General features: G+C 36.6%; 1 protein-coding gene across 1 annotated transcript; it reads right to left on the reverse strand.

Annotated features, from left to right (window-relative positions):
* Nucleotides 1–1,115: 1,115 nt before the first annotated feature.
* Nucleotides 1,116–12,206, reverse strand: LOC119719462 (CDGSH iron-sulfur domain-containing protein 3, mitochondrial-like). The gene is made up of 3 exons (XM_038188935.1): nucleotides 12,006–12,206; nucleotides 5,445–5,576; nucleotides 1,116–3,548 (listed from the first exon to the last, which is right to left on the reverse strand). The coding sequence occupies exons 1-3, from the start codon at nucleotides 12,078–12,080 to the stop codon at nucleotides 3,369–3,371; spliced, it is 387 nt and encodes a 128-aa protein (XP_038044863.1). The 5' UTR covers nucleotides 12,081–12,206; the 3' UTR covers nucleotides 1,116–3,368.
* Nucleotides 12,207–12,371: the final 165 nt, after the last annotated feature.

A 12,371-nucleotide genomic window follows, 5' to 3' on the forward strand; every position in this document is an offset into this window, starting at 1 on the left:
GTTTATTTATCCTAATTTAAAGGTCTGGTTGAAAGAAAACTAACCTAATGTCGTACTGTTCCTGAGCAAAGTTGACTACCGGTAATCCTGGATGTTTACCTCTGCGCGGTGGACATTTTGTGGCATACATATTTCCAGCCCTGCCCATTCAATGTACATGTACGGTACATGTTGTGTGCGCGACACATAATACACACAGCACCAATACACAAATGTTGTTTCTCGCATGTCTGCAGAATACTATGCACTGGGGCAACATATGTGGTAGGATCCACAACTAGCACCCAGCACGAACAGCTTCAGTTTTGAGTCAAAATTTTGACCCCCGAAATTCGTTCTCACAAGAATAACACAAAAACACCCAGTTTTTAAAGGATGGTTGTGTGGAATGTTTATATCCTACTTTTAAATGCTCTTTCCAATTAACATTTTGTTTAAAACGTGTTTTGTAGCCCAATTGGGCACTTTCCAGGCTGCAATGTCCTTTTAAACATCACATTTATCGTCGCATTTATCAACATGTCAAAAGGTAAAATACTGAGAAAAAGGTTGTTAAATTATTGAGTTTTGTAGTCATGAAAATTTAAGGTGCCAATCATTTATCCATAAAAACACTTTTAATCCACGAATTTTATACTATTTCTTTAAAATGTAGTAGAAATGTCAAAGAATCTAAAAAATAGAAGAAAACAAAAATAGAAAAAACAAATGGAAAAAATCACCCCATTTTTTTTTTTTAATTTTTCGCCACTGTGGCCTGTGCCCAGTTCTGTCTTATTTTGCTAGTACGAGGAGTACCGAAGTGTGACGTCATTTAGAACTGGAAAGTGTAGTGCAAACGAATGGAGTTACGCAAGAGTGTTGGTTCACGATCTGAATCACGCGGTAATGTCTTTCACACACATTTTGTTCGTGCGACGTATTCACTTCTGTACTCCATTTGTGAGGACAAGTGATGTGCATGGGGGAAGCTCGATTTTCCTCGGTAGTTTTACCAGGTTTAATGCCCAGCAATAAGTGACTGCATATCCATGTCACAGGCAAGGACTACCTACAGTCTGTTCTGTAAGGACCGTCATGTTACGCCAAAACTCAAGAAACGTTGAGAGGAAAAGTTAAGTTGTTTGAAGTAATAAAATATTTATTATTTTCATTACAATGTCGTGTCCGACTTGTTTCTTTGAGTTTTAAAAGGTATCGTATACCATTAACACACAAAATGCTTCCATGGGAAACATTATTATCACATATAAGTAATCTAATTAGCGCTGAATAAGTATAATTATATCAACTACATTTATTGCATCAAGATTGATTTGGAATAGAAAATTTGAATAATCTTTTTTTTGTTCATAAACATGACGAACTGCAAAAACTGCATGTGTTGTAGATTTGAACCAAAAACATTTAATACTTGAGAATAGCACTTTCAGCATCGTGAAAATGATGTAATCTGTGAGAACTCTTTGCATGGTGGATATTCACATTTTGTCCTTTCAATTGATGATGGGGAATAATGTGTATTTTTTATTAAGTGCAAGTATCCACCAATATTGGTGCTCAAGGCGCTACATCATTATTACCCTGCTCATTGGGCCAATGAAACAATATAAAGACACTCTCAGCTCCCTGGGAGTAAACAGCTCGATGCTGCCATATTTGCCCTCACAAGTACCCAATTTATACTCCTGGGCGGGGAGAAGCAATGAGTGTGACAAAGTGCCTTGCCCAAGAGCACACACATCATAGCCGCAGGCTGGACTCGAACCCACAACCTGCAGAATTACCCGCAGACCACCAATTCAATGCCCCAGACCACAAGGCCAAGGCACTCCACGTCAACTCCAGCATCAGAGCCATTTTGAAAAAAAAAAGATTCTTTAACGGCTTTTTTTAGGTGGCTGACAATATTTTAAAGCTTATTTAGGTTTTTTAGATTCAAAACATAAATATGCAGATTTCCATCATGTAGTGTATTTCTGCAGGTTGTATCACTTTGTTTGCAAGTCCAAAATTGTGAATGACATGCAGAGTGAATGCACAATAACCAGAAAAAGAGCTAATAGAAGTTATTGTGAATAATTGATTTAAGGTTAAGTCACTTTAGTATCACATAATCTTTGAACATTTTAGATCAGTATTTTCACAGTGCCTACCCTTGATGTACACTACACAGTGTACCACACTGGTTAGATATTCACAACAAAGCTATGCACTTTACATCTTTCAAATTATTGTCATTGGCACAGATGCTGAAAGGGAACCAACTGCAGTGGAATATTGAATATTCATAAATACAGTTTACCCATTCCTATTGGTCAAGAACATGTTACGTTGGTGGTTTTAAACGGTTAATAAAAGATGGACTGATATTTAAACATTTTTCTGGTGTCTCCCGAAATTTGGACTCCTATGAAATCTGGTCCCTTTTGCCCACACGTGACCAGTCACTCTCCTAATTATCATCACTAGGCATGCACAGAATACCAATGAGTCCGTATTTCATAGAGTCCTAACTTCACACTACACCAGCACTGCTGCTTTTTGCGCCACATTGGGCAGTGTGCGCCACAAGCGCGCCAATCTCCATATAAGATGTTTTGTACTACTCACGCAAGGCACATACCATAAACATACAATGTAGCTAGAGGGATGTTTCACAAAACCTGAAGTACAATTTGTTGAGCAAAATTGTGACCGAAAGGGTATGAATGGAAATAATTATGTGCTTGGCCGGTAATGGCCGCGGCAGATAATGACTCGAGTCATATATGACTCGGGTCATTATCTGCATCCAGGCCTCTAGCCGGTTTTAAACGTACTTGTTTAATACCGGCCAAGCACATATTTATTCCATTAATATTTATTGGTTCAATCACATCATGGAAATATTGTAAGACACACAAAACATACATACATGTACATCCAAGGCGTCGTACCATTTATACCAATTAAAATCAGTATGCTTTTCCAAGGTTTACCAATTTTGGCAAACTTGTCTGGAATGCAGCCCCACTAAAAAGGATATCACCACACACCATTTAAAACTGATCTTTATGATCTTGGTCAAAAAGACCCAAGTTTAGAGATTATTCGACACAAATTGTTCACATGGAAGTAAAACCAAGCACCTCTGACAAGCTATTCAACTTGTTTACCATTTAATCCGAACTAGTCTAACATGTATTCCTAAATGGTCTACTTTCTCTACTTGAACAGTTTCCTGTCAGCTGCATCTGTATTAGAACTTGAATCCACAAGGCACATTTCATGTACACAAGTTTCAACAAACTACAAAAAACACCACAGGAATTAAAGGTGTTTTTTCCTTTCTGTTTTTTGCAAAAGCACCATGACTGTAACTGAGTTTACTTGACAAGCCCCAGTCGTTTACCAAAGGATGAGAACATGACTCCGACATGAGTCATGTCACAGTAGGGCTCTTTGCTGGTCTGCTTGCATCGGCATAGTAGAACCGTCTTGGGTTTGTCGACCATGATCATCACAGGTTTGAATTTGGTCGGCTTGTGAGCGCCGTCACAAAAAGGCTGCAGGTAGGGACAAAGGAAAATATAATATTAAAATAAAACAAGTGTTCTTAACACAAAGTGATTGGTGGTGCAATTGTCACCTCTACCACATTTTAATGAACCACAAAACAAATAGGTGCATTATACAGATCGATGATTCTTGTTAAAACAAACTCAGTCGGACCTAGCCAAAATGTTTGTTGTACATGTATTAGAATTGTGTCTGTAACCAGAATTTAATTTGTATTAACAGAGTTTGTATTAACGAGAGTTGACTGTAATAATTTTGAAGTTGAATAAAGACGTTGACTAGAGTAACTGGTTCGAACCTGTGACCTCCTGATTGCTCTACCAACTGAGCTATCCAGCCCTATGTTCCAAGGCGCTTCCACATTATGTCAAAGTCTTTGTTCAAGGGGTGCTAGTCAGAAGCTTTTTAACTTTAAAAATTACATATTTTAATGCACTGAAGCTGAAAATTCCAATTTAATGACATGATTGCTTTCGTTCTGTGGGTTCCTATAGCAATTTGAAATCAGGTTAAAATACACAAACCTGATTTATTTAGTGTGAGCATAAAATGTTATTTTTATCAGATTTAGTTCAACTCGGCATTATATTGGCCACAGTCATGCCAGTGTGACATGTCGAATGCTGATAACTAAGTTGGTTTATAAATTGATGTCTACTAGAATTTGTATGGGCAGGGCCAAAAAAATTGACTGCTGTGTAAACAAAGAGTGTTTTCTAACATTTTTTCCATACAAGTACATACAGCCTGTCTAAAAAAAAATGGTACAATCGAAAACAATTTTTTTTCAATAATAAATCTCAACATAAGCAAGTCATTTTGAGCATCTCATAAAGAACAAAGACTGGGCTTTCCAATACTTTTTGTTTCATCTCATTTGCTTTTGTCAATCCAGAGATAACTCCAGTTTACTGCGGAACACAAAAATCGAGTTTGTGCCACAGTACTCGAAACAACTCTGCCCATGCATAAAAAAGTGGCACAAAATCGATTTCGGTGTATCGCACTAAATTGATTTTATCTCTGAATTGACAAAAGCAAATAAGATCAAACAAACACTATTGGAAAGCCCAGTCTTTGTTCTTTAATATTATGCCAAGTAAGAATGACTTATTTTGAAATTTCATATTTAACCAATTTTTTTTTCTGATTGTACCATTTTATTTGAGACAGGCTGTATAAGGCTCATACACGTCATCTACTGGTGTGCTGAACTCAATTAATTTGACTTTTTTGAATTCGGCATGGCGATAGCACAGCGTTTAGAACCATTTGGCCCTACAAATTGAGATTGGCACGGCGTTCCAAATGGCAGTTGCATGACACTGTTCTAAATGCCACGCACACATTTTAAGAACGCGCACGCTCACAATAGCCCGACAAATTTTTTTTTGTGGCCTAACCACCCTGAATCCTTCAAAATCCTCTTTGCCAAAGTGGAGGAATTTGGAGGATTGAGGTTACGGCAAAAGTCCATTACTGATTTCACAGGATGCACTTTGTCAAGGTCTTGGGCCAGACCTTGTGTTGTTTTTGCTCAGCTGTGCATAAATATAGGCCCGGATTATGCTTGAAATCTTCCGTACTGCTCCAGGATGTCACTGGCCAAGCCTCAACATATTGAAAGTCACTGCCGGAGGATTGTGCAGGATTCAGGCAGTGGTCACCCCTCCACAGACCATATTCAAGAAATAATGGAGGAATTTTCAGGATTGAGGCTATATGCTATTTTTTGAATGAGGCCAATTAGAGGATTTTGCAGGATTGAGGCTACATCCTAGCAAAAAGGCCTAGGGAAATAGGCAAAGAAACAAAAAACTTCACAGATTCACAAAAGCTCTGAACAGGAATATTTCCCAGTACTAACTGTTCTTGAGTTGTACCTGTTTCTTACTGAGGCCACATTTACACCACCAGTATTTCTTGCCTGCTTCTAGTTTGGCTGTGGTTGGCATTTTCTTAGCGATGTATGTCCCCTTGCGCCCAACCTCAAGATAGCGAACTTGTTGCAGTCTCTGAAAAAAAATATGAAATACAAGATGACAAAAACTGCTGAAAAAAGGCCTTTAACTTTTCACCTTTGACCTCAAACTGCTACTGACTTTAAACTCAAGTTTTAATGTCAGATGTTAAGATTACATAGACATTCAAATAAGCAACTCTATTGAAATATTTTCTAGAGCGAACTGCTGGTTTTGTTTTTAAATCTTGTATGACAAAATAAAAACAATACAAAAACAATAATAAAAGCCAAATTTTGTATTATAATGACATTTCACTCACAAAGTTGACAAAAGGATCGAACAATGAAAGGGGTAACAATAGTACAGGGCGGGTCAAAAATTACTGAAGTTGATCCATGCTATCAGAAGTTAAATACATATTTTACTAACAAAAATTCATGGAATTTTATTTTGAAGCTAGTCAGCTAAGTGAATCCAATTAATAAATTTGAGTACAGACTTAAATATTACTGTCAGATTTTGTGTTTTAAATATGAGGAACAAGTCTACTGTTCTTTCTGAAACGACGATGGTGATTTTTGTCTGGTTTCCTTTGCAAGTTTTTGTTTATTCATGGAGGTACATGTACATTGTACCTAGAAAACCTTGATAATTTCATTGTATTTAAAGGGGAATAGGGTATTCATCAATGCTGATCAGTTGTAGGCAGCTCAATTTGTGGAGGCATTTGTATTTAAAGAGAAGTAACACCTAATTAGAGTATGCAAATTACAGGGATGTGAGTGACCACTGATAAAAATAGCTGAAAACAGCTGAAATAGCTGTAAAAAAGCTGAACTTTGGAAATCTCCTATACTTTTGTACACAGCAAGTGAGGGAAAAAGCTGAAAAAACCCTGAAATCCAACACACAAAAAGCTGAAATCAGCTTTAAAGCTGAGATTTCACACCCCTGAAATTAAGTGAAATTATCACATTTACTACTCAACAAATTTCCTATGTTGTTTTCATTAAATGGAGCAGGCCACCCTTTTCCCCCACTTTGGTCACTTTATTTCTGACTCACCCTGTAAACATGGTAAAGGGATGAGAATGTAAATTTAAAAAAGGTTTGTAAAGCCTGATGTACTGTTCCACTGCAACTCAAATTCCCTTTGACAACTTTTTTCCTGACTTCCCATCAAGGCAAAAATACTCCACGATCAGCTCCAATTTCAATTAGTACACATGCAGATTCTGTGCATCAGTTGTGTTTTACAATGGGTACACATACAGAAATTACATTCATATGACCAGCTCTAATTTCTCTTTGCAAAAAATGTGCATAACATTGTAATTATTAACATCATTTTCCAAAATAACAGCACGGAAGAATTAAAATGATCAAGTTTTATTATGGTATGTTTATGTGGACATTGGTCAGTTGGTAGAAGTTAATATGTTGCCCATGGATGACTTTACACAATAAGATGTTCAGTAGCATACATTTGGGTTTTTTTATACTTAATGTTTAATATATAAAGGTTATTTTTTGTGTGATTGTTTGTTTTATTGGTTTAATATTTTAATATGCAAATATTTAATGTTGTGAAGGTAATTGTATACATATTCATCAAGGCCATTTCAATTTCCCAAGTGGGATAAAGTGTTTATCTCTCTCTCCAAAATTAATGCACAAATAAAGATACCCAATGGACACTATGGCTGTTGGACAAACAAAACACTTGAGAGATACGATGTGTAAAGCCATAGGTCATGAAGCAATTATTCAAACAGTGACAAGCTGGGCTGGGTTTGTTTGTTAAGGACATGCTGGCCTTGGAACACAAGCCCATGTATGTGTGTTGAGCCCTTCTGGCAATATTCTGTGTGTGGTAGGCCTACTGGTAGTATATACATGTGACAGGGAGGTAGGGTCTACTGTAGGCTTCCAATCTCCATGATTGTGCAGAGCTATGTACTGAGTTTGCCCCAAAAAAGTGCAACATTCAGAAAACAAATAAATAAAACTGTTTAATTTTTTTTCTTCAATGACATTATTGTATTAAAGCCTAACTATTTCTCAATCCACTCCTTTTTATCCCATTCAATTTGGATCCCTAGATCCAGAAAACAATCAATAATTAAGTGAAATGTGTACATTTTACTTGGGCCACTCTCACCTGGACTTGCTCAACCTGGGTTAAAGGGAATAAACAACATTAATTGCTTGCTGCAATTTTTAGAAATGGATGGATTTGCGGGATTAGTTTAGGTTTTCCTGGTTATTTTAACACTTGTATCACACAAACTCCCTATATCGATACTTTAATTTTGTCATTACGAACATCGCCAAGCTCAGTTCTCAATTTGAATTTAAAAAAGCCAGCACTTGATTTCATTCAATGAAATATAATTCAAATATTTAGCATACCAATTCATCCTAAATTTGTCTTGTTTAGCAATCATCTCCTGTAGCAATACATATTTTATAGCAAATATTGTTACACTGACTTGTTTAAAGTTTTGTATTTGTAGATGCTGGGAAAGCAAAGAAAGGCAATCATATGTTCTTCTAATCTGGTTCCCTGACACCACTTAAATTGAAATGGAGCAATTTATAGATGTCGGGGAATTGTATGGTCAGGGAACTGTATACCCTTCATAGATGTGTGTAATCAATTGCAAACAAAACTAAGACTAACTAAATATGATATATTTGGGGCAGTATTTAAAAAAAAAAAAAAATTCCAACACTGGTTGACCTACCAGCCAGCGTTGGAAATTGATAAAAAAATACCACTTTTCTTGAAAATGCCAGGCACCATGATTTAACAGGATGCTTAAGACTGTCATTCACTATCAGTCCAGTAAGGTATTTCAAAATAATTTGGTAATTTTGTAATTTGATGTTTGCAAATATTGTATTTACAGTAATATAATTAATTCTCTTTAAGCACTGAATAGACATTGAAGTTAGTGACATCACAGGTGAGAGTGGCCCAAGTAAAATTGACACCCTTTCCATAAATTAATTGTATATCTGGATCTAGTAAAAGGACCCAAATGGAATGGGGTCAAAATAGTCAGGCTTTTATGTGATATCGTCACTCAAGTTACGAAAATGTAACGTCAGTAACCAATTTTGTGCGTCTTGTTTATCATACATATAACACATTTTTCTGGATGTCATCTTTGGTGCTTAGGTACATGTACAGTAGGTCTAGGTCTACTCTATCTACCATGGGGATAACAGTTATTAAACCTTTTCAGTAAGGTAATTATACAGTCCAAGGAAACTCAAAGGTACATCAAAAATGTGACATGAGTAACCATGGAATTGCCCATATAGCAATGACAACCCATTTCTAATTTTATGAAAAAGATGGTTGAAGTATACATTATTTTTAAAGGTCTTAGTGAGAGAAACTCACTGGTGGCAACATAATTCCATTATCTGCTTTGGTTCAGGAGTTATGCCTCTTCTAATATTTAATTTGTTTAAATTGTTCTGGTGACGCAACCCCGATTTCTATTACTTAGGACCAACTTGTTATTTTGCTACAAAATTTCACCAAATGAACTCAGGTTAAAACTTCTTGGTGATACAAACATATTATTGGAAAATACAGATTTGAAAAAATAATGCACTTTATGTTAGAAATCAGCCTCATTATTTAAGGCATTTACGTTTCAAAACTTAAAGTAATGGTATTTAAATGTAATGTGACAAATGTCAATTTTACAGATTGGCCAATAAACACAAAATAAACTTACCATTATAAATTCATTTATTGTTTTGAATGCCAATAAGTTATTGAAGGTCAAAGTCAATATTTCCAAGTGCAAAGTTCATGTAAAAATTCCCGGAACAAAAGCATAATGCTGGGACCATAACAAAACAAAAACTCTGAAGTTGCATAAGCTTTATACATGTACTTTGGCTTGCGGGTCAGGTCTTCCTCATCAATAATGATGATGGATCATACAACACTTTTAAGGCTATAGTAAATTCAAGTTTTCTTCTTTTTTTTTAGTATATATAACACGACAAAAACAGTAAAGGAAGCAATAAAACATTTTTAAAAAGAATTGCGGCATATCTTTTTCTTGTTACACAACATGCATATATATTGTAAAATGTATTTCAAAAAAATGAAATAAAATGGAGATAATGATTTACAAAAAAAAATTGTCACCATGTCACGCTTGTTTAAAGTTGTTAATTGATTTCCATCGATTTACCTTGTTACAAGTTGATCAAAACATTGATTTATTACATGCATGTTAAGGATATCTAAAGAAAATTCATTTCAACGCCGGCACCATACATAAACAAAAACTGAGCAGTGACTCATGTGCAATTCTGCCTATGTGCAATTGTGCTCTAAAAATGGCTCCAGGGTATATGAAAAATGGCATGACAACAATAAATGCTTTGCGGGGCGATGCCAAACAGATTTCTACTTGGAAATGAAACTTTTTAGGTAGAGTAAAGGCCACTTAACACAGAACTGGATAAGATCTGTGATCTCCTGAACAATATTGGTCCGAAAATGGCTTTTTTTTTTCATGACAGATTCTGGGTCATTCCATGTCAAATCACCCAATGGGTTAAACCCCACCCCCTTCAAATTTGCTCGTATTTAGTATGTGGGGTAATTTAGGCAGAAAAAGTCATATAAGTCATAATTATGACTTAATAATAAGTCATTATTAAGGGAATAAATGTGTGCTCGAGAGGTTTTTATCACTCTGTTTAATACCGCTTAGAGTCTGGGTGCTGATAATTACCCGAGCCGGAGGCGAGGGTAATTATCAGCACCCAGACTCTAAGTGGTATTAAACAGAGTGATAAATACCGACCGAGCACATATTTATTCCCATTCATAAATACCTTATCCGTAAATAAATATCAAATATTTCGTTTAAAAAATCCTGATTTTGTTCAACAAGTTCACTTCATGCTTTTTGAAACATCCCTCTAGCAAAATAATGGAGTGTTCAGCTGGCGATTAAGATGTAAACAACCCTTTTATGGAGATTGACGCGCGCGTAGTATGTTCTGCGCGATGTCATGCAGAACGCACCTGGGGCGTTGCGTTTTGAATTTAGAACTATAAAATTCTGACTCGCATGTAGTGTTGCATGCCTACGTGAGGATTGTGAACGTTCAACCAATGAAACGGTAAGAGGCACTGGATTTTTAGGAGTCCACATTTTGTTGTGACACTGGAAAAGTGTGTAAGACCAGCTAGCCATGTCTTTATCATCCGTTTAAGACCGGCCATGTGACGGGCTCTCGACCAATAGGAATAGCTAAACTGTCTGAGGTATTTATGAATGTAGGATATAAGTCATAAATATGACTTAATAATAAGTTGTAATTATGAGATATATCATAATTATTACTTAATACTAAGTCAAAGATAAAGTCATAACAATGACTTGATAAATAAGTCATAATTAGGACTTTTTTGTCGCCGAATCATGGAATGATGAAATTAATTATGGAATGATGAAATCGCCGAATGGAATGATGAAAACACCGAATGGAATGATGGAATTACCGAATGGAATAATGGAATCACCGAATGGAATGATAAAATTGCCGAACAGAATGATGGAATCGCCGAATGGAATCATGGAATCGCCAAATGGAATAATGAAATTGCCGAATGGAATGATGAAATCGCCGAATGGAATGATGGAATTGCCGAATGGAATAATGGAATCACCGAATGGAATGATGAACAAATCGCCAAATGGGATGATGAAATCATCAAATGGAATGATGGAATCCCCGAATGGAATGATAAAATTGCCGAACAGAACTACTCGTTTTAGCCGGCTGCGCTGGCTGTTGGCGCATGACGTCACGCGGAAGCGTAACACCCGATGACTGTTTCATGCACTATTGGTTGCGGTTCCAGTACCAAAGCTGTGATGCGAGTGGTAAACCTTATATTAGTGCATGAAACAGTCATCGGGTGTTACGCTTCCGCGTGACGTCACGCGCCAACAGCCAGCGCAGCCGGCAAAAACGAGTAGTTGACAGCGATCGCTCTCTGTGCCTGTTAATCGACCGCCATTCATTGTACACAATTTTTTTTGTGCACAAACCAATAGCGGTCCTGGTCAATCCAGCAAGGTTGTCAAGTTAGCGGTTATTCCTCCTGTTTTCACTGCAATTGTAGGCTGAATCTTCATCGTGGATCGTTTTTTACTTCAAGGACCTGTGTAATGGTTATTCCAGGCAAGTTTGGGGTGAGTTGCAGTTGCAATTAGTGTGTAACGGGGACAGAATTGAACATTTTCCAAATTTTTTTTGCAAATACTACAAGTTTTGAGAAAAATGCGCTCCAGCCCTAGATGACAACCCAATGATAAAACTCAGGGCTGGGTAACTCCAGCTAGTACTGATGAGCCATCGTTCAACACGAGTCGAGCCTCGAGGCGTTTGAACGACCATGGGAAAATAACAAAACAGATTTAAACATACCACAATATCCCCATAAAGTTGGACACCTCTATATCTTGCAAGAAGGCTTCTTGTTTTCGTTAATAGGTTAGACATTTTGAAGAAGTTTCAGAGCAGACGCCGTTACGTTTTTTACCGGGACCGATCTTCGCGTTTTCTGTTTACATTTGAAATAGTCTGGCAACAGTGCGCCCGGTTTTCGCCAATGCCGCCTGACGAATCACACGAATGGAGCTTGACAAGGCTGGGATTAAGACTCAATCAAGCTCAATCAAAATGGCAAAAATTATGACCCATTTTTTATTATTGTTTTTAAGATTTCAATCCATTTTTTGCGACGAATACTACTTTTTTTTCAATTATATATTTTGAATAAGTTTTACATTT

The sequence above is a fragment of the Patiria miniata genome, unplaced genomic scaffold (assembly GCF_015706575.1).
Source record: "Patiria miniata isolate m_02_andy unplaced genomic scaffold, ASM1570657v1 HiC_scaffold_8, whole genome shotgun sequence".
Lineage (NCBI taxonomy): Eukaryota > Metazoa > Echinodermata > Asteroidea > Valvatida > Asterinidae > Patiria > Patiria miniata.

Coding starts and splice junctions, on each gene's coding strand:
- LOC119719462 (XM_038188935.1), bottom strand. CDS start 12,080: ATGTCTAACCTATTAACGAAAACAAGAAGCCTTCTTGCAAGATATAGA. Junction 5,577..12,005: donor AACTTTATGGGGATATTGTG/GTATGTTTAAAT, acceptor ATTTTTTTTCAG/AGACTGCAACAAGTTCGCTA. Junction 3,549..5,444: donor GTGGCCTCAGTAAGAAACAG/GTACAACTCAAG, acceptor CCCTACCTGCAG/CCTTTTTGTGACGGCGCTCA.